This window comes from Acomys minous (assembly GCF_964271855.1).
Source record: "Acomys minous genome assembly, chromosome: 13".
Lineage (NCBI taxonomy): Eukaryota > Metazoa > Chordata > Mammalia > Rodentia > Muridae > Acomys > Acomys minous.
Window position 1 is genome coordinate 26,811,967 of NC_140495.1, and position 22,960 is coordinate 26,834,926.

At 41.0% G+C, this 22,960-nt stretch overlaps 1 protein-coding gene across 3 annotated transcripts in view; it reads right to left on the reverse strand.

The window, feature by feature from the left end:
• Window positions 1–22,960, reverse strand: part of XRN1 (5'-3' exoribonuclease 1) — a 108,107-nt gene that overhangs the window by 27,146 nt on the left and 58,001 nt on the right. For all 3 annotated transcript variants that reach the window (XM_084751736.1, XM_084751735.1, XM_084751734.1), the window contains exons 24-32: window positions 22,129–22,244; window positions 21,404–21,550; window positions 16,651–16,740; window positions 16,301–16,436; window positions 10,148–10,204; window positions 9,768–9,900; window positions 6,336–6,405; window positions 3,737–3,944; window positions 1,378–1,473 (exon numbers count right to left, since the gene is read on the reverse strand). In XM_084751736.1, coding sequence (XP_084607862.1) covers window positions 1,378–1,473; window positions 3,737–3,944; window positions 6,336–6,405; window positions 9,768–9,900; window positions 10,148–10,204; window positions 16,301–16,436; window positions 16,651–16,740; window positions 21,404–21,550; window positions 22,129–22,244 — 1,053 coding nt within the window. The remainder of the gene's footprint in view (window positions 1–1,377; window positions 1,474–3,736; window positions 3,945–6,335; window positions 6,406–9,767; window positions 9,901–10,147; window positions 10,205–16,300; window positions 16,437–16,650; window positions 16,741–21,403; window positions 21,551–22,128; window positions 22,245–22,960) is intronic.

The window sequence follows — 22,960 nt, forward strand, 5'->3', positions numbered from 1 at the left end:
CTTCCTAATTCTTCTAATCTTATCAGATAGTTCCCCCCCTGGTGATCAAGCATTGAAATATATCAGCATTGAAATATATCAGCATTGAAATATATCAGCATTGAAATATATCAGCATATAGGCCCATTCTTACTCAAACTACCACACTGAACAACTTTCTCAGGTTAGTGAGTTTTTTATTTTTCTGAGACAAGTTTTCAGAGGAGCCTAGGCTGACCTCAAATCCCCTATGTAACTGATCCTATTGCCTCTCCAACTTGAGTGTTGGATAACAGGCAGACAGCACCAGGAATGGTGGACTTCATTCTTTTGTGTGTATGTATGTATAGACAGACATACATGTGTGCCGCACGTGAATGTGTGCTCACTCATATGCATGTGTGCACTAGGTGTTTTGCCCACCACTCTCTTTCTTTCACAGGGTCTGTTGCTGAGCCTGAGTTCACTGACTCAGCTAGCCTGGGGATTATTCTCCGTGTGGTCCTGCAGCCCTGGAATTACATGCAGTTAGAGGTGGGCGGCACCTGGCTTCCTTACGTGGCTGTTGAGGATTGTACTCAGGGCCACAGGCTTTTACAGCAAGTACTTTGCCAACCAAGCCAACTCCCCAACGCCTCTTTTGTCTTGTGTGGAAAGGCCAAGGGTAAACTCATAGAAGACAGGGAAGCTTAGTATTGCTGCCTATGGTCCCAGACCTCTTCATGATCTCTGTAAACGTCTACTCATATTTAAGAAACCCCTTATCTAGGTGTGGTGGCACATGCCTGTAATCCAAGCACTCACTTGGGAGGGAGAGGAAGGCGGATCTCTGTGAGTTCAAGGCCAGTTTGGACAGCCAAGGCTACACAGAGAAACCCTGTCTCAAAACAAAAAGACAAAAACAAAAAAAGAATGTCCCCCCAAAAAAATCATTTCCCAGAATAGCATTATGTATTCAAGGGGGCCTTTGTTAAATTCAAAATGTAATTATTTCAATTTTGTGAACAAATAAAAGTTATGATTTTATAACTTTTTCAAATATAATGAAATGACATAAAAACTGATTTCAAAGCTATATTCCTACTTACTGGTCAAAACTTATGTATGCCTAAAAGGAATTATGAAAATTAATGATTGAAACTTTGGAGAGATATAACACTGCAAATGAAAAGAAAAACTCTTCTTTAAACTAACTGTCCAGGCTGGCTGTGGTGGTGCACACCTTTAATCCCAGCACTCAGGAGGCAGAGGCAGATGGATCGTTGTGAGTTTGAGGCCAGCCTGGTCTACAAAGCAAGTCCAGGACAGCCAAGGATACACAGAGAAACCCTGTCTCTAAAGCCAAACCAAACCAAAACAAAAAATAAACAAACTGTCCACCAAACAAAGAATGCTAACCTTCTCTTGTACCGTAGGCTGAAAGTGTTGAATTTTTCCAGATCCCTGTAGAGATTGCCAAATGTTGCAAAATTCATCATCACCTTTTGTAGGTGCCTAGGAAATAAACAAAAATTTATATGAAATTTGATATTAAAAATAAAATTGTTAGCTGGGTATAGTGGCACACACCTTTAACCCCAGCATTCAGGAGGCAGAGGCAGATGGATTGCTGTGAGTTCGAGGCCAGCCTGGTCTAGAGAGTCTAGGATAGCCAAGGCTAAACAGAGAAACACTGTCTCAAAAAACCAAAAAAAAACCAAACAAACAAACAAAAAAAACAAAAAACAAAAAAACCCCACAAAACCAAAAGAAAAAAAGAAAAAAGCAGAAACAAAAAAGCCCCCCCCAAGACAACAACAAAGCCCTGTTTATTACAATTATTGAGTGATAAACAGAACACTCAACTGACACTACATGACCCTCTCAGTCTCCTGCTCTGGAGCTGAGTGTAACATTGGAATGTAACCAGTCTTCATAAATAAATGGTTTTAAAAGTATTTAAATCCAAGCCAACCACACTATAAAGATGGTACTTATAAGTGGAGATAGAAAAGGCACGAGTTTGGCGCATGCCTATAATCCCAGCACTCCTGGATCGCTGTGAGTTTGAGGTTAGCCTGGTCTATAAAGCGAGTCCAGGACAGCAAAGGCTACACAGAGAAACCCTGTCTTGGGGGGGGGGGAAAGAATAAAAGGTCATGAGTTTGAGCCTCAGCTATGTAACAAGTCTGAAGCCAACTTGGGCTTATGCGAGACCCTGCCTCAAGCCTCCCTTTCAAAGGATGATACAAAATATCCCCACCAACAGATTTATTTTACATTTTCTAATGTTTAACCTATTGAATCTGTCAAACTTAGACCTAAGGACTTGTATTTGGAAAACTTTAAACACCCCGAATCCCAGCACTTGGGAAGTGGCATCAAGAACACAAACTCAAGGCCAGGCTGAGCTACAAAGTGAGAACCTACCTAAGAACAGACAAGTACATTTCCCTCTTATGCAGAAACAATCTAATACATTTAAAAACTAGCCACTGTAGGTAAAGGGTTTCAGACAGATTAAGACTAGGAAAAAACCTGAACCAAAACTTAACACTGGGCTACTAGAGGCAGCACCTTTGGCCTCACCCTGAGGCAGCAGAAGCCTGTGGGTCCAGCCCGGTCTAGTCTACATGAGTTCAGAACAAACAAACCCACAAGCGAAGAAAAACTTCGTTGTGATTACTTGTGAAGCTGGAGAGAATTGTGCTTGTGTCTTTTTATGCTCAGAAAAATGAAGAACTTAATTATGAAGTGCATGGCAAGACTCTGAAGTTGCTTCTTGTTAGGTTTGCACAGGAGGGCCTCAACCTTATGTAGTGGAGGATGACCTCAAACCCCTCATCCTCCTGCCTCCAGCTCCCAAGTACTGGAATTACAGGCGAGTGCCACTGCATCCAAGCTTGAAACTTGTTTCTGATGACTATGATGTAATTCTCTCATTATGGTTCAAACTTATTGTCACTCATCAGAGATAACACAGGGCATTTAGACTATATAAGAAATTTAGGTGTTGTGCTAGTCAGCTTTCTGTCAATATGATACAAGATGGAGTCATTGGGAAAGAGGTCCTTTCAGTTGAGAAAATGCCTGGAGGCAAGTCTGACTGATGATTGATGTGGAAGGCCCAGCTCACTGTGGGCAGCACCAGGCTTGGGCTGTAGTCCAGGTGCTATAAGAAAGCAAAATGAGCCGGGCGTGGTGGTCCATGCCTGTAATCCCAGCACTTGGGAGGCAGAGGCAGTTGGATCACTGTGAGTTCAAGGCCAGCCTGGTCTACAAAAGTGAGTCCAGGACAGCCAAGGCTACACAGAGAAATCCTGTCTCAAAAAACAAAACAAAACAAACCTGAGCAAGGCACTAAGCAGCACTCCTCCATGGCCTCTGGATGAACTCTTACCTCCAGGTTCCAGCCCTATTTGCAGTCCTGTCCTGACTCCTGACTCCCCTTCATAATGGGCTGAGATGTGGAACTGTAAACTGAAACAAATTCTCCCCTTTCCAAGTTGCTTTTGGACGTGGTGGGTTTTTGTTGTTGTTGTTTGTTTTTCTGAGACAGGGTTTCTCTATGTAGCCTTGGGTGTCCTGGATTTTCTCTGTAGACCAGAATGGCCTCGAACTCACAGAAATTCACCTGCCTGTGTCTCAAGAGTACTGGGATTACAGGTATGTGCCATTATGTCTGGATGTCTTTTTTTTTTTTAAATCAAAAAAGAAAATGAAGTCTCTATGATTTCTGATTTGCAAAAGGAATGGAAAGAAAGATTGAGAAACTTACTTGAGTAGGAACAAAAAGTGAGCGAGGAGAGTGATTGAGGCATCCCAAATGCCCAGAGGAAACGGATGAATTTGAGCTACAGTAATTCACAGCAGGTTGTGGTTTCACAATGGCTGTCAACTTCTGATTTCCAGTTTCAGAGCGACTCCCGTGAGAAAGGTTTACCAAGGCACTTGTTGGCAGTCGGTATCCTCTAGCAGGCGAGCACCTACAGTCAAGAAGTTACATTAGAGGTGGGTCTGGTTGTACGTCCCTGGAATGCTAGCGGATGAGAGGCAGGAGTAGAAAGACCAGCAGTTCAACATAGGCCAGCCTTGCTACAGCATATGACCTTGCCTCATAAAATAGGGGGGGAAACAAAAGAAAAAAAAAACACTAGAAATTAATTCAGGGCTAGATAGATCCCAGCACTTGAGAAAAGGGTAAAAAAGTCTTTGTTAACTTTTTCTTGTTCTTTTTTAATTTAATTTAATGTTTTGCTTTTCAAGACAGGGTCTCTCTGGGTGGCCGAGGCTGTCCTGGCCTCGAACTCACTGCGATCCACCTGCATTTGTCTCCCCAAGTGCTGAGATTAAAGGCATGTGCAACCACGAACTTTTTCAACTCAATTACTTTTTCCTCTTTGAGGACACTGAAAAAGTAGAGTTCTTTTATGAGTTCCAGGTTGCTACAAAACACCTATTTTCATGAGAACTACACTTACTACAGATTCTGCATTATAAAAGTGAATATGCCTCTAGGTAATCTTTCACACAGCTCTCCCATCAGATGCTCTTAAGTAGAAGTAGGAGAAAAAGATATCAAGAAAACCAAAACCCGCTGGGCATGGTGGCGCACGCTTTTAATCCCAGCACTCGGGAGGCAGAGGCTGGCGGATCGCTGTGAGTTCGAGGCCAGCCTGGTCTACAAAGTGAGTCCAGGGTGGCCAAGGCTACACAGAGAAACCCTGTCTCGAAAAACCAAAAAAAAAAAAAAAAAAAAAAAAAAAAAAAAAAAAAGAAAAGAAAAGAAAAAAAACCAAAACCCAAACCAAGTCAGGTCTGGCAGCGCATCCTGGAATCACTGTATAGGGGAGGCTGAGGCAGGAATGTCAGGTGCTCAAAGGCATTCTTGGCTTCATTTCAAAATTGAAACTAGTCTGCGTCGATGAAACCCTTTGTCCAAGAAATTAAAACAATGAAAAAGCAACACAAAACCCAAAGCCTACAACCTACAGGTGTATTTTGACAGTGTGCTGACACATGGCTGTCTCATCCCTGAACTTGGAATGTAGAGGGAGGAAGACCTTGGGTTAGAGTCCAGCTTTGATCAAGGCCTTGTTTCAAAACACACATAAAGAAAAAAAGTCATATAGCATATACTAAATGCATGTGCAGTTGTGCAGAGGTAACTCATTATAATGAAACAATTGAGTAAGAGATCCAAATTCCTGGGGCCTGGTGGCACACGCCTTTAATCCCAGCACTTGGGAGGCAGAGGTAGGCAGACTGCTGTGAGTTCGAGGCCAGCCTGGTCTACAAAGTGAGTTCAGGACAGCCAAGGATACACAGAGAAACCCTGTCTTGAAAAAAAAAAAAAAAGATCCAAATTCTGTTGCTGCATTTGAAGAGTACAAACTGTAAGGTCTCAGAGGAACAAACATATTCAAGTTTCAAAACAACAAAGTTTGTATAACTTTATTGAGTGTGCACATGGGAAGGAGGCTGGAGGATGGCTCTATTCTTTCCTTCCTTCCTTTCACTCTTGTGTCCTGGGGATAGAGGTCTGGCTGGCAGGCGTGTGCAGCAGTCACTTACACCTGCTACATCGTCTAGCTGGCTCAATAGTGGCACCGTCTAGGAACCACTGAGTACGCACTGAGGACTTATGTCAGGAGCCTAAGTGACAGCGATGTAAGAACTGTAATCACCCACTAGCCAAAACACAGACGCAAAGGAAACTAAGTTGATGTCAGCTTGTAGTTAAATTAGAAAGAAAAACTGGAAAAGGATTTCATTTCTTCTTCCCAATATTCTAGTAATCTTCATGACGATGACGATACTACCAACATAAGTGAGAGAGCTCATCCTAACTATTATTTCCTACAACTTTAAACTTTGTGGTACAACTCCCGCAAAAATTATATCATACTTCATGTTTTAAAATAAAAGCAACTCAACTCTACTGTCTTAAACCTGGTAACTTCCAATTATTGCTTTCTTTTCCCTTCACAGTCAAATTTCCTGTCTCCATTACAGATGGAAAGATGTACATGTCATTGGACTCAGCCAGCTCTATTCCTAAAGCCATTTAATCAGAAAATGTTCTTTGTTGCAGGCTCTATCCCATGTTTCTGAATATTTTCACTCTATTCCTCCCTCCTTACCCAGTTACCCACTGTTCATGTATTTGTCACATTTAATTAAGTAGTTAACATTACAGTCAGTTGTTGACTCTTCTTGGTGAAAGTGAAAAATCAAGGGGGTAGACAGGTACGCACTGTTTTAACACTAGTAGCTACTATGGTGTCAGTGAACAGACACATTTACAAGTGACAGAAAATCAGAGAGAGGCTGCATGAACTATCCACAAAGGACAATTATTATTTAGAAATACAAACCTTATTGTTAAGCCTCCAGGAAATTCCTCATCAAATAATACTTCAAACAGCACATCAGCTTCTCTACTAGCTGTTAAAGACAAAGAAATGAGTCAGACTGGAAAACCATACAATGAGAAACCAGCAGTAAGTTGTTTTTTTAAAAAAGATTTATTTATTATGTATACAGTGTTTTGCCTGCATGTATGCCTACAGGCCAGAAGAGGGCACCAGATCGTGCTATAGACAGTTGTGAGCCAACATGTGGTTGCTGGGAATTGAACTCAGGACCTTTGGAAGAGCAGCCAGTGCTCTTAAGCTCTGAGTCATCTCTCCAGCTCCAGCAGTTAAGTTTTTAAGAATTCTCAGAAGCATGTTTTATTTTAAAGCCATTTACAAAACCCATTTTAAATATGAAGACGGACATAGCACATGGACTCTTCCAAGGCAAGAAACAAATGCAAACGTGGTAGAAGACCACTGCGTCCTCGTTCCCTCACAGGCAGCCACGATCTTTACCATGGCAATTTGATTTCCTATATAGTTCTTTACAGTTTAACTCTTACAGACATTTCTGAAATAATGTATAGTAGTGTCTGCAAATCCTAAAGCATTATCAGTTCACAGTTGTAACTGTATCTTCCATGTACCTATCTACCTACCATAGGGGATGTACTCTTGTAACACACTTGTTTTGTTTCAGAATTATGAGATTCATTCCTGTTTCCTGAATATGCTTTAGTATTTCTCGTATTCTATCCATGAATATACCATCATTTATCTCTTTCCTCTGATGATGGATACTTAGTTTATAACTCTTCCAATTATTAAAAATGCTATTATGAATATCATATAAATGTGTCCTCTATGTAGGCAAATCCTTCCCTAAAAGTGAAATTACTAGTTGTTAAAGAATGCATTTAAATTGAAATTGGCATGGTAAGTTATACATATTTAAACTATATAATTTAATAATTCTTACCATATGTAATTAGCCAAGAAGCCATAATAAATAAGATAGTGCTAAGAAACATTTCATTGTATAGCATCCAACAATTTATTTATTCATTTACTGGTAAGCATTTGGACTTTTCTAATTTTTGGTTACCTCATAAGGCTTGATGCAAATTCAAGTCTTTTTTCTCCCAGGTCAGTATCTAGGAATGAAATGACTGAGTTGGATGGTGGATGCTCCCATTTTAAAGACTTATCAGGGGCTGATAAGATGACCCAAGTACAATGTCCAGGACCCAATGGGAGAAAGAGAGAATGATTCCTGCAAATTATCCTCTAACACACAAACACACACACGCGCACACACACACACACACACACACGCACACACACATGCACACGCGCACACGCACACACACACGCACACAGGCACTGAAATGAGCATACACACAACCACTGTACAGCGGTAAGAAAGTAAAGAAAAATAATTTATTAGAACACCTATAATCCTCACACTTGGGATGCTGCAGCAGAAGGAGTTTGAATTTAGGTGGCCTGTGCTACACATTAAGTTCCAGGACAGTCTTGGCTACATAGCAAGGCCAGGTCACACACAAACTTAACAAATGAAGCCAGACACCACAGTGCACAAACTAATTCCAAAGCTTGTGACGCAAATGGAGAAAGATCATGAGTGTTAGCCTGGGTATCCATCTTCAATTAAAAAGAACATAACAAACCACTTTGCAAAGTGGCTGTGCTGTTTTCATGTTCTCACTGACAATGTAGGAGAGTTCCAGTTACTCCATGGTGTAGACACTTCTTTCTTTTCTATTCTGAGGAAGGCTGATGGAAAGCCTGATGTAGCCCAGGCTGGCTATGACCCACTATGCAGCCAGGGATGACCTTGAACTTCTATTCCTACTCCTGTGTTGCCTGTGGCTCTAGCATTGAGCCTGGAGCCTCACTGCATTCTTGGTGAGCTACCTACCGAACTGCATCCACAACCCTCTCTTCACTTAAGTCAGTCTAGCTGCTATTTGGCAGCATGTTTTCTTTTCCTGTACATATCTCTATGGTAAAATACCTGCTCAATTATTATGCTTATTTAGAAAGAGCAGCTGAGGTGTGGCTCAGTGTCAAAGGCACTTGCTGACAAGCCAGGTGACCCAAGCGTTACCCCTGGAACCCTAGATGATCGAAGACAAGAACTGTCTCCCAGGCATTGTCTCTGACCTCCACATGTACCCACACGCAACATACACATGGGAACTACAGTTAGCTTCTCCATGGCTCCTGCCTCCAGGTTCCTGCCTGGTTTGAGTTCCTGTCTTGGTCTCCCTCAATGGAGGACACTTGGGGTAAGGGGGCAGCGCTGCTCTTGGTCATCGTGCTTCATCACAGCAAGAGGAACCCTCACTAGGACACCCAGGCTTTCTTTTTTTGCTTTTTGTTTTTGTTTTCTGAGACAAGGTTTCACTGTGTAGTCTTGGCTGTCCTGGATTCGCTTTTGTAGACCATGCTGGCCTGGAACTCAAAGAGATCTGCCTGCCTCTGCCTCCCGAGTGCTGGGATTAAAGGCGTGCGCCACCACCCGGGTTTTTATGAATCCTTGGGATGGAGCTTGGGTCCTTATGCTCATGCAGCAAGCACTGTCTCCCTAGCCCCGTTTTTAAATTTTTCTATTTATTTATTATGTATATAGTGTTCTGCCAACATTTGCACCTACGTGACAGAAGAGGGCATGAAATAACACTATAGATGGTTGTGAGCCACCTAGTAGTTGCCAGAAATTGAACTCCAGACCTCTGGAAAAGCAGACAATGCTCTTAACCACTGAGCCATTTCTCCAGCCTGTTTTTAAATTTTTCAGGCAAAGTCTCATTCTGTAGCCTATACTGGCCTGGAATTCTCTATATATGCAAGGTTAGCTTTGAACCTGTGGTAATCCTCCTGTTTCAGTTACCCAGTGTTGTGATTACAAGTGTAGACCACCAGGACTGGCTATAATCTAGTTGTACTCATAAAACTAAAATTAATATGTATCTAAAATGGTTTCACTGTAAATAACACTGTCTATTCTGAGAGATTTCTAGATTACAAAGCTTATTCAAATCTATAGATTACAATGCAAATTAAGGCAAAACTATGAATAAGATTAGAGAAAAGTTTAAGAGCTGATGGAAATTTCCTTTCAGTTTCATAAAAATACAAGTACACCCTATAAGACATGGCATAATTTTAGTGTGATATATATATAAACTATTGAGCTGTCAATGGGTCTTCTCAGTTTCCCCTCCTTTCAACCACTTCTCAGATGATTATATGAGACAGGAGAATTTTCTCTGTAAAGTACAACCAAAAGAGTAAGAGCAGCTAGAGCACACAGGGACTTAGCCTTTTTTCTGGCTTATTTTCTGCTTAGATGCACACAACACACAGATCTGGGTTCTCCCTCACAACATGAACGCAGCTGAAGACATCAAGTACTGGCCTTACCCCCTTTGATGCCAATGATGGTGCCTCGAAGGCCGACTGGCACTGAGAAGTTCTCTCTCACGTTTACAACACGGTCAAAGAGACGGAACTCCGCATCCCGATCGGGAATGACTCCATGCTGCTGCTCTAAAGGCTGAACAGAAGAGAGCTGTGTATTCTAAGGAACATTTGAGATTGCTCCTGTCTTGACATCTGAGTTCTGTTTTTAGAGTGTGGTCTTCCTAGGCAGGCCAGGCAGACTGCAACTTATTCTACTGCCTCAGCTATGCTGGACTAGCGGTCTTCTGACTCTGTGGCACGCCACCATGCACAGCTTGAAAAAAGTTGTTTCCTTTATATTTGTAAAGTAAAAGCAGCACTTTAAGCTTGTAGACACTTACTCTGTACAGCAAATGGGGTTTCACTGTCACTCGCACTTTCTTGTTACTCTTTCTTTGCTGAAGAAAAAATTCAAACAGAAAATTATAAAGCCATTCATCAGTTCTGACATCTATGAATTTTATAAAGCCAATACAGGTTTTAATTTTAAGAATACCTAAAGTTTTATTTCTATAGGAGGAGTGAAATACACATTCATAAGATGAGTATAGCATACATTTCTTTTGTTTTATATTTTGTTTTTTTGAGACAGGGTCTCTCTGTATAGCCGTCATTGTTCTGGACTCACTTTGTAGACCGGGCTGGCTTCAAACTCACAGAGGTCTGCCTGCCTTTGCCTCCCCGAGTGCTGGGATTAAAGGTCTGCACCACCATGCCCAGCTAGTATAGCCTACATTCTTATATCTTGCTATTTTAGGTATTATTATTATTATATGTATGGAGTTGGTTCTCTCTTTTACATTTATGTACAGAGATCAAACTTGGATCATTGGGTGGCAAATACTGCTTACCTGCTAAATCATCTTGCTGGCTCTAATTTTTTTTTTTTCAAAATAGGGTCTCACTATATAGTGCTGGTTGTCCTGGAGCTTCCTATGCAAGCCAGGCTGGCTTTGAGCTCGCCAATATCTACCTGTCTGCCTCCCAAATGTAGGGACTAAAGGCACATACCACGGCTCCAAATTCATATCTGTAAGTTTTAAAGTAAAATATTTAGGTTATATTTATTTATTTTTATCTTTATTATTATCTGTGTGTGTGCATGTATGCCGGGGCCTAGATATGGACATACAAGGACACCCGACGGAGTCAGAAATCTTGTTTGACCATGTGGGTCCTGGGGACTAAAACTCAGCTCACTGTGCTTGACGACAAGCACTTTTGCCCACTGAGCTACCTCACTCACTGGCCCAGTAAATCGTTTTTAAGTATAAGACAGAAAATTTCAAAGGTAGAAGTAAGCTGCAGATTAGGTACTTTAAACTGCTCAAGTGCAGCAGTAAGAGGGGAGCTAATCAAGTTAGTTTTAACTGCATGAGTAGGTGAGAAGGTCTGGACAGAGTGCCCCCTGTGCAGTGCTGGTGGCTAAGTTAGGGTCCTTAGCAGTCCTGGGAAAGCACGCTACTTGGGAGCTGTGTCTCCAGCACTGCTGTGAGGCAAGCACAACATAAGAAACTTACTTTAAAAAAATATAGATATTTTTATTAATTTATTCATATTACATCTAAGAAACTTACTTTTAATATAGGTTATATTTTGTTTTCAACTGTATATAATTTTTTTTCTCTAAAAAGAATTCTAAAGAATAGTCAACATAAGCTTTTTTTTTTTTTTTACCCCAAGGTTTCACTCGGTAACACAGGAATCCTCAAACTCATGATGATCTTCCTGCCTCAGCCTTCTGAGTGCTGTGATTTCAGGCACCAGTTACCATGCTATGCTAAGAAAGATTTATATTAAAGAGAAAAATATATGAAGCATTCATCTATAAAATCATCTCGTGTGTGTGTGTGTGTGTGTGTGTGTGTGTGTGTGTGTGTGTGTATGTACTTAGACCAAGTGATCTAGAACCAGGTGGTTGTTGTTGTTGTTTTTTAACAGACTGGAATTTATTGTTAATTTAAAAGAAAATCTAAACAAACAAACAGAAGTCAATACCCATCCCTCCAATACACATATATTAAGAAGTAAGGGGAAAGAAGAAAAGAATTGGATTCCTAGGATAAAATGATTATTAAATGAAGTCTTTTCTTTCTAGCTCTGTTAAAATAGATTTCCACACTCAAGGAGTAAGAGACTAACACAGCTAACAAAGCCATCACTCTTTAGTCTTTTAGGCAGGAGGGAAGAGAGTAGAAAGACGAAAAACGAGTGCTAAAAGAGCATGTGAGACAGTGGGAGGAGCTTTCAGTGAGCCTTTCTGGGAGCAGTAACTGCCCTCCTCCCAAGTTTCTGACCATAACACATTTGTGGTCACACCTAACCATGAAGGAGGCTGGGAAGCACAGCCTGGGAAATGCACACGGGTTAAAAACTTGGACTCTGTTACAAAACAAATGGAAAGCAGGTTGATTTGGGACATAAAATTGTGAGGTATTCCATCTGTTCTGTTGCCTGTCCCCAGTCACACATATCTCTATTTCTATGTATATAATACACTTTACTTCTCAGCTGGGCAGTGTGGCGCACACCTTTAATCCCAGCACTAGGGAGGCAGAGGCAGGGGGATTGCTATGAGTTCGAGGCCAGCCAGGTCTACAAAGAGAGTCTAGGACAGCCAAGTTACACAGAGAAACCTGTCTCAAAAAACAAAACAAAACAATAAAAAACCATTTTATTTCTCATAAACACAAGCTCTCTGACATACTCTGGAACCTAGATCTCACATCCACAGCTCTTGCAGTCAAGTTCACAGCCATCTTCTAAAGGTCTAGTTATTTATAATTGTGACAACTTATATATAAAACTAACTCATTTTGCTGGGAAATGGTGGCGTACACCTGTAATTCCAGCACTTGGGAGGCAGAGGCAGGCAGAGTTCTGAGTTTGAGGCCAGCCTGGTCTACAGAGTGAGTTCCAGGACAGGCTGGGTTATACAGAGAAACTTTGTCTCAACCTCCCCCCTGCCAAAAAAAACCCACTACCTCATTTTACACTGATAGACAAGAAAAAAATTACTAAGTATTCCTTCTAAATATGACAATATGTTGTGTATAAGTATGTACAATTTTGCTTTTGAAATTTATTTATTTATTATTTTGGTTTTTCGAGACAGGGTTTCTCTGTGTAGCCCTGGCTGTCCTGGACTCACATTGTAGACCAGGCTGGCCTTGAACTCACAGTTCCTGCCTCTGCTTCCCGAGTGCTGGGATTAAAGGCATGAGCTGCCACCACCTGGCATGAAATTTATTTTAAAATTAATTTAAAAATAAATTAATTAAAACTTTTATAAGAATTAGAAAAAAGAAATAATAAAGGTTCCTGGCCAAGAATCGTTACACATAACCAAGTGTTACTTGGCTTGGCTCTGCACTGCGGAGTGCAGTTTCTCACACTACCCTCTAGGCCCTACTGGACTTACCCTCTCACTTCCTCTGGGCTCAGGGACTGGCTTTGCATAGGCCATCTTCTTCTGCACATCAGACTGAGCACATCTGATTTCTCCCTTTTCTTTCCAACAGGGTCCTGCACATTATGTAGCCATGGCTGGCCTGGAACTTGCTAAGAATGAGCTGGGCTTACATTTATTGTAGTCCTCCTGTGGCTACCTCTCACATGCTGGGATTATAGGTGTGCACTGCCATGTTTGGCTTTTCAGAACCAGTACTTAACAAGATACTGTGGAGATTTACTTGTATCTTAAAGTTTAAGAAGCACTGTTCTTGGGTGGAACCCAAATTGTTTTCCAGTATGAGAACTACTGCCTAATAAGAAAACTCTTTTTTTTTTTGTGGTGTGAGGTATCAAATCCAAATCTTAGACATGTAGGTAAGTGTTCTATCACTGAGGCACATCCTAGTCTAAAAGCTACTGCTATATTTATTTAATGATGCAGTATAAAGAAGTTTATTCATTTTCTGATTGTTGTATTTAGTTTGTCTTTCTGTCCTTATTAGTCTAATCATACACTAGAACCCTAATTACACTCCTTTCACACATAAAGAAGCTTTAAATTCTTATTTATATGCATATGTTATAATAAAGATAATAAACTACAATTTTGTATATGTATTTTATGTTTGTAATATAAAGAAAAATTGAGTAAAATATTTTGTTGTGTGTGTATTATATGAGAGTGTGTCCACACACACATGGGGAGACCAGAAGAGGGTATCAAATGTCCTCCTCACTCATGCTCTGCTTTAGTCTGAGACTAGGCCTCTTCAGTGAACCTGAAACTTGCTGTTACCCCCACCCCCACCCCACTAGACTAACAGCTAGCAAGCTCCAGAAACCCTGCCTGCCTACTACTCTCCACGCCCCCTACTGGGGTTATAGGCATGTGTGGCCACGCCTGGCCTTCTGTGTGAGTTCATGGTAGATGAACTCAGGTCCTCTTGCTTGCACAGCAAGCGCTCCTATCCAGTGAGCCATCTTCCTAACCTTGTTTTTGTTTTGAGACAGGGTCTCACTCTGTAGCTCTGGCTGACCCGGAACTCAACCATACGGACCAGCTGGCCTCAGACTAGTGCAGCCCTCCTATGCCAGCTTCCAGGTTCTGGGATCACAGATGGGAGCCACCATAGAATCCTTTGTTCCCAAATGAGCTCATTGGCCTGAAAATTCTTCTTATATATTTCTTTTATGTGTATAAAGACGTTGCCTGTAGGTATGTAAGTACACCACACGTATGCAGTGCGTGCAGAGGCCAGAAAGGGGTGTTGGGTCATCTGGAACTGGAGTTACAGGTGGCTCTGAGCTGGGAACTGAACCCAGGGCTTCTCTGAAAGCACCAGGAGTTCTTAAGCATGGAACCATCTCTCCAGCCCTGGCCTGAATAGTAAACTCTGAGGCCTAAGGGTTTTTTATCTCAGTGATAATGTCCTTGCCTACTTCACAGTATTGAAAATAAAGCATGACACAAAAATTCTCTTGGTTGAGTCTATTGATTTTTCTTCAAAGAAAAAAGGCCATGGAGCTCTGGTTTTCGTGGCTATCCTCACAGTTTCTGAGTATATGCCATGGCAATCCAAACACTACTACCACCATCAGTAACAGCAGCTGCATAGCATGAGCAAAGTTTTCTTCCTTTCTCTTTTTTAAAGGCATAGTCTTCACTTATTATTATGTATACAGTGCTCTGCCTGCATGTACACCCACAGGCCAGAAGAGGGCATCAGATCACATTATAGATGGTTGTGAGCCACCATATGGTTCCTGGGAATTGAACTCAGGACCTCTGGAGGAGAAGTCAGTGCCCTTAACCTCTGAGCCATCTCTCCAACCCTTAAAGGCATAGTCTTATGTAGCCTAGGCTAGCCTCTGACCTATTATATAGGATAACCTTTTTTGTTTTGGTTTGGTTTTTTGAGACAGGATTTCTCTGTGTACCCCTGACTGTCCTGGAACTCATACTGTAGACCAGGCTGGCCTTGAACTCAAGAGATTCACCCGCTTCTGCCTCCGGAGTGCTGGGACTATATGCATGTGTGACTACCTGCAGGCTTACAGGATAATTGTTAACACCTGAGTCTGCTGCTGCCTTTGCATCTGGATTGCTGGGATTACAGGTGTGCACCACCATGCCTGGCTTTATGTGGTACTGAGACACACTCAGGATGCTGTGTGTTCGAGGAAAACACCTTATTGGCTGAGTCACATTCCCATTCCTGAAGAGAACATGTTTTTATCCCAGCTGCCTGGGATCATAACATGTGAGGTAGGCACCATTTTATAACTGATTTACCAATGATGACGCATGAAAAAATTAAAATGTTGGAAGAGTCTTAAGTTCAGTGTAGAAGGAAGGAACCAAAGTCTTATCTGATTTTGCTATTAATTAAAAATAGTGTGTTGTCAAGGCATCATTAATAAAAAGCAAATTAAGAGAAAGTAAAGTTTTAAAAAATATCAATATAACCAACCCACTTCTATTATACCATTTATTTAAAATGGATAAAATAGGTTAAGTCAACTACAAAAACTTGTTGCTTTGAAACAGCAAATAGAAAGATAGAGGTGTGTGTGTGGCATGCCGCTGTGTGAGCGCATAGGCCAGGAAATGAATGTGGAGGTCAGAGGACAACTTTTGGGGAGTTGGTTTTCTCCTTCCACTACATGGATCCAGTCACTGAATTAGGTCATCAGGCACCTTCACCCACTGAGCCATTTCACTAGCTCTGAATTGTGTCTTTAAAGGATGCAATTACAATAGTAAGGAAGAGGAAATCATCATTATTTTTCATCCACAAACTTTCTTTTATGAATAGAATTATAAAATTAGAACTATTACAGAGAAACAAATTAAAAACTTTATAGTTTTGGTATACTGAAGTATATTTACACTTATCTGTTTAAATTTCCTAATGGTTGCTAGGAATGTTACAGGATCATTAAGAACATACATTAGTTGGCTGACACATAAACAAATGATAACACGCTGTCCATTTTAACTTCTGCTCTCATTAGTAATCATGGTTACTGAAAGTTAGTACCTTGCACTTCTCAACTTCTTCCTCAATTTTTTCAACAATAGCTGCATCCAGAATGTGTAAATCACAAGAAGACCGTGACAGGGTACTGACAGGGTGTCCTTTTAGCCAAGTAATAATTTCTTGAACTTTCTCAGCACTACAATAAAAACAGCAGTGACTTTTTTACTTGATGAAAACTTTCTGAGGGTTTATATTAAGGATCTGATAAACTTCCTGGAAACTGTGAATTATCAGATCTAAGTAATTAAAGCAAAATGAAATAATATAAAACAAAAGGGCACATTAGCTGAACTTTCACGGGGGAGCCTGGAGTGGAACTTCCGGGCAATGAGCGCCAACACTCTGCTTACCCGTTCTCGTTTTCTCCAGGCCAGATGTCATCTTCATAGAACACGTCCTCTTGGCTGTTTTTGGCTATATAACTAAACAGTTCTGGCGCTCTAGTTAACAAAGAAATAAAATATTGCTTTAAAATATGAAATTAATCTCCTATTAAATGGCTATGTATTATAATGGGGACATGTAAAATGCACTGAAGCTTATTACAGTACTATTAGAGGATGGTATTAATAAGGAACGAGACTGAAACACTGGATAGCCAGAGTATTCCTGTAACTATAAGAATATTCCCACTGGCTGAGAAAGAAATAGTTCAATAGTTCAAAAAAAAATCATTGTGACTCTTGATTCTTCTTTGATTAAAATGTGAGAGTAGATGCATGAAAAACGGTATTTATAGGCTCTTTTTTTTTTTTTTTAAATACAGGGCTTCCTATGTAAGCCAGGTTAATCTCACACTGGTAACCCTCCTGCCCAGCTTCCTCAGTGCTGGGATAACAATACTACAAGAACACAGAAGTTTTCTTTTTCTTCTTCTTTTTTCTTTTTGGTTTTTCAAGACAGGGTTTCTTTGTGTAGCCTTGGCTGGCCTAGACTCACTTTGTAGATCAGGGTGGCCTCGAACTCACAGCGATCTGCCTACCTCTGCCTCCTGAGTGCTGGGATTAAAGGCATGTGCCACATGCCCGGCAAGAACATGGAAGTTTTCAAAGCTAATTTTCTACCTTTTTTTTTTTTTAACAAATCTGGAATATTTCATAATATAGCAAATTAAAACAGTTTACAAATTTCTTATGCTATTATTTAAAATTACGTTTCTTTTGGAATCATGTAGGACTCTCAGGTATATCCAGGCAGATTAAACAAATCTTTGGTCCTTCCTCAAGCTACTAAAAAACAATAAAATAGAAAACTGAACATAGACCAAAAAAAGAGGAATGAAGAAAACTGGGCTATGTAATGTCATATGATCTGTGGGCAAACCTTTAGAAATTGGACACTGGATGGATGTGGTTTAGCTGAACCGATGGACATGCAAGTCACCGGGTGAAAGGCCAGCCTCCAGTGTCGCAGCACTGCTGCTGAGTGCTTGAGGAGCTGCACTAACAGCAAGTTTCTCACTCTTAGCTCCGTTTCTCACTTGTGAACTGCCTTCTTGTTATGCTCAATCAACTTACACAACAAAAAAATTCTTTTTCCTGAATTTGCAAAGTATGGACTTTAGGCATATTTAATAGCATTTACACTGAAAATGTATAGCATGCAGTTGGGATAGCTGTTTACTTGCCTACCACCTCTGCATAATACCTGCAGTTATATTTTAGACAGGTCAGCAATACTCTAGGTTATACCAGAGACAGAGAGCTGTGGGGGTATGGATGGTGCCAGAAGGAAGGACAGGTGCTGTGCAGCTGGGATTCACACATGTGTAGACACCACACATGTCAGGGGCACAGCCTCTCTGGGAAGCGGACTCTGAGAAGGAGACAGACATGCACACGCTTAGTGGGGAGACTTGTGAAATCAACACTTGTGGGAAGGGAAAAGAAAACAAGGAGACCTGGACAATAGAAGCAGGAACATGTTGAGCTGTGAGTTGTTGACGGTGAATTTCATAGCCAATCCCACAAAAATCTCAAACTGGGAGAGCCCTTGAGATTTGTCCTGGACTGGGCAGGCAGTTGCATTTGCCTTCGTATCTCCCACACCAGGCACTGTGTTGTGCAATGGGAACATGGCTCAAGGTGAGGTAGTAGTTTGTCCACACAATTCCAGAAGAGAGCTTGCAGGTGGAGGGCTACCAGCAACGCTACCACTCCCAGGGGAAAAGAGCCTTCTGCTAAGAAAGATCTGGAGTGAGTGGGAAGTAATTGCAGAATCCATGGGACAATGAAACCCATTTTACCTGGTTAATTTCCAGAATACTAGTGGTCAGTTTTGTTCCTTACATCCATCATGCAAGGAAAATGCTAGAAGATACTTTTCTAGGAAAAATTACCCACTTAGAGAGACGATATACATATAGGGCAATGATATTAGAAGGTCATTTGTAGAAATAGTAACGTCCCAAGTGATAAGCCCCACCCATGTGCACTAAATTCCCAATAGTCTTTTTGGCACATCGTTGTTAAATACAGACACCAAGAAGCACTTAGGAAGCAGAGGGGAAAAAAAACCCAAACCACCACACACAACTAAACTCTAACATACAGGAGAAAAAATAATTTGGAGAAAATGGAGGTTAAAAAAAGACATTTAGCCCTGTCTCGAAAAAGCAAAAAACCAAACCAAGACCAAACCAAAAACAAACATTTAGGCGGCTCACAGCTGCCTGTAAATTCAGCTCCAGGGGATCTGATGCCTTCTTTTGGGCATTACAGAAACCCACAAACATGTGGTATATGCAGACACATAAAAAAAGACATTATGAATGTATGGTGATGCACGCCTATAATATCAGCACTTAGGACACTGAGGCAGGAAGAGTACAAGTTACAGGCCAGTCTATACTTTTTCTGAGTTTGAGGCCAGCATGTGGGAGGGGTGCTGTACCAGGAGACCTTGTCCTTAAAAACAAAAACTAAAATTAAAACCAACCATCCAAAAGTAACAAAAAACCAGATAAAGCTCAAACTGTCTCTTAGAGTAGAGTAATATGAAAAAAGGATGAAGAGAAGGAGACAAAAGGATAGATCCAAGAGTCCTACAAAGTGGGAACAGAAAAAAAAATGTCGATTTTATCAATTATTAAATAGTATAAGGCAGGCTCCCAGAATTAAAAGGTTATCAGTTCCAGGGGCTAAACAACAGAAGAGAGAGAGAAAAGATCTGTATCAAGGCACATATCATCAGAGGCAACACAATTAACAGAAAAGAGTCCAGAAAATGAAAATATGTCACAAGGGGCTGGAGAGATGGATTAGAGGTTAAAAGCACTGGGACTAGGGTTCAGCTCCCAGCACCCAAATGGTACTTCCCAGACATCTGTACCTAGTTCAGGGGACATGACACCTTCTTCTGACCCTCCACAGGCACTATGCCTACAACCAGTGCACAGGCACACATGCAGACAAAACACCCATACACACAACATAACCTGAAACAATTAGTATCTTTTAAAAAAGCAAAAGATCACAATACAAAGATCAAACCGAAACGCACAAGATTTACCAGTGCCAATAAAGGGACAAGAAAAGGATGGAGCAATGCTTTCAAAATTGCGTGAAAAGAAGCTCAATCTAGGACTCTACCTAGACAAGCTAATTTAGTGTGAGAGAAAGAAAAAAAGTATTTCCAGACACAAAGGCGGAGGGTGGAATTAAATGTACCACCAACATGGAGATATAAAGATAAGGAATGGGAGCAGAGAGCAAGGGTTTGTATAGGGCCACAGTGATAGCGTCTCTGGATAGTAAAGGTTTGTATAGGGCCACAGTGACAGCGTCTCTGGATAGTAAAGGTTTGTATAGGGCCACAGTGATAGCGTCTCTGGATAGTAAAGGTTTGTATAGGGCCACAGTGACAGCGTGTCTGGATAGTAAAGGTTTGTATAGGGCCACAGTGACAGCGTGTCTGGATAGTAAAGGTTTGTATAGGGCCACAGTGATAGCGTCTCTGGATAGTAAAGGTTTGTATAGGGCCACAGTGATAGCGTGTCTGGATAGAGAGCTGGGTGACAGGCTGAGCAGAGGCTGAAGGCTTTAGGACAGAGATGAACTAACACATCCCCTGGTCCATATGGCAGTTAATGTATGTGTACACAGATAATAATCAAGTGAAAAAAGACAGGAGAGAAAATAAAAATGTGGACAGGGAAGAAATAAAATCATAATACAGGACATGGGCTAGCTGTGACTATCATAATCATGTAAAAACTGTAGTGAGAGGAAATATGTCCGTGTCTCTAGGGAACTGAGGGAATGAAGAACTGGGTGTATGTGCACTCTCTTGTGCATGTACACAATACACTAATAGTAAATTTAAAATAATATTTAAAAAGATATAGAATATGGCTTTATTTGGAAATGGGGTTCTAATATAGACAACTATTAAGAGAGGGCTCTAATCCAATACGACTGGTACCACTGAATAAAGGAGAAATGTAGACAGACTGACAGGTGAAAGCTTACGTGAAGACAGGTGGGGAGACACAGTGTCACCTGAAGACAGAGGACCGGAATGACCGCTCTGTGAGCCAGGTAACACATAAAGCTATAGGAAGGCAAGGGAAAGGCAGGGGATTATAACGCCCTTTCCCCTTGACTCTGGTTACCAGAATGGTGAGACAATTAAGTTCCCCTTGGTGAAAGCACCTAGCTTGTGGTACTTTACCATGAGAGCCCTGGGAACCAGTACAGGGGTCCTCCACAACAAGGAGGTTAGAAACCTGGGCAACAGTAGAAAGAATGCTAAGCTGTAAATCAGAGGTGAGTATATTAACTATACATCTAAGTAACTCAGTTAACATTTGCTAATAGGAACGGTAACACATTTCCTATGGGGTTACTAACGCAAATGTGTTGTTGCACATATTTTTTTCCCTTGAGACGGGCTGACCTTAAATGTACTACCTAGGTAGAATGGCCTCCAATTCCTGATCCCTCTGCCTTTACCTCCCTTGTGCTGGAGTTGGAGGCATGCGCCAGCACGCCTAGCTGTTGCTGTACATTTTCCTGCAGAACACAACCTCCCTTTCAAGTGGGTCTGAGCAGGCAGGTAGCAGTGCGGCCTGGGCTCAGAGGCCGGCAGGCCTGCTGCACTCACCTCTCTATGTACTCGGCAAGAAGCTGCTCCGCGGCTGACGAGTACATCCACTCACTCCCGACTTTCTTTGTGTATCCAGGGACTTCCTCGTTTTTCTTGTTGAATTTGAGATTTAAACCCACATTTGCTTTATGGTCTCCATGAGGGCTAAGTTTAAACCACATATACACATAGGAGTTTTAAAATTTGTTCAAAAATTTTTTTAAAGTCTTTTTTTTTTTTGGACAGTGCTAGGGCTTGAATCCAAAGTCCTGCACATGCCAGACAAACAGTACATCATTTTGCTACACCACAAACCCAACATTTGCTCTCAAATTTTAGAAAAGCTTAGTTCTGATCGTTTTACATTTTAGTTTGTATGGTTATTCTAATTAGCAGTAATTAAAAAGCTACAGGACAGATTTTAAAATCAAAGTTAAGAAAGCATATAAATAAATTATGTAATTAGAAAAAAAGGAAAACAAAATTCACAGAAATCTATTACTGAGGTTCACACACACCCTCTGATACCTTTTTTCAAGGTTAGCTGCTAAAAATGCAAACTGTCTTTGGAAGCATCTAAGACACATGCCGCCATGAACGGGACCACCTCTGGAGGACTGTACGGGCAATTCAGTCCACAGTCATTAATTGGAGAAAATCAATACCGAGAGAGTAAGCATTTAATCGCTATCACTTAATTTTTCTGCTATTTTAAGTAAATAAATATCCCTACACAAACTTACTTTCTCCTAGATCCTCTTCCAATAAAAATACTTCCTGTAAACCTTGAAACAAGGTATCCACTCACGCCAAGGCGACCGGCCAACACATATCCTGGGTTGTACTTTATAGAGTATTTCTTTGAATATAAAAATAAAGAGGTCAATTATGGAAACACATGTATGTATTAAGTACTATCTGGCTACCTTTGAGATCTGTAGATAGTTACGACACCACTGACAACCCCCCCCACCCAAGGATATGAAGGCCCCCCCTTCTTTCTCTTTAAAGCACAGACTTCCCAAGGATGAAGGAGTAGGAAGTGGCTTATAAGTCTGTCTCAATAAATAAATTCTGTAAGTACTAAACAGAAAAATTTTCATATAACCTTTTTTAAAGACTGTTTTTCATACTTTAAGCAGGGCTAGCTGGCAAGTATATGGAATAAGAAAAGGCTTCAAAAATTACTACACTGAAGTCAAACATAAACACATCATCAAAACAGTTGCAAGTGAAGGAAGTAAAAAGTGTCCTTCATGTATGAATGTAGGTACTCTTTCCCTCTAATATTTACTATCATATGAAAGTCACAGTCAAAGCCGGGTGTGGTGGCACAGGCCTTTAATCCCAGGACTTGGGAGGCAGAGGTAGGTGGATCACTGTGAGTTTGAGGCCAGCCTGGTCTACAAAGTGAGTCCCAGACAGCCAAGGCTAAAACAGAAAGACCTTGTCTCAGGAAAAAAAACAAAAAACAAAAAACACCAAAACAAACAAACAAAAAAAACAAACCAAAACAAAAAAGAAAGTCACAGTCAAATAAATGGAAACTTAAGTTTTGTAGTTAATGACTGTGAA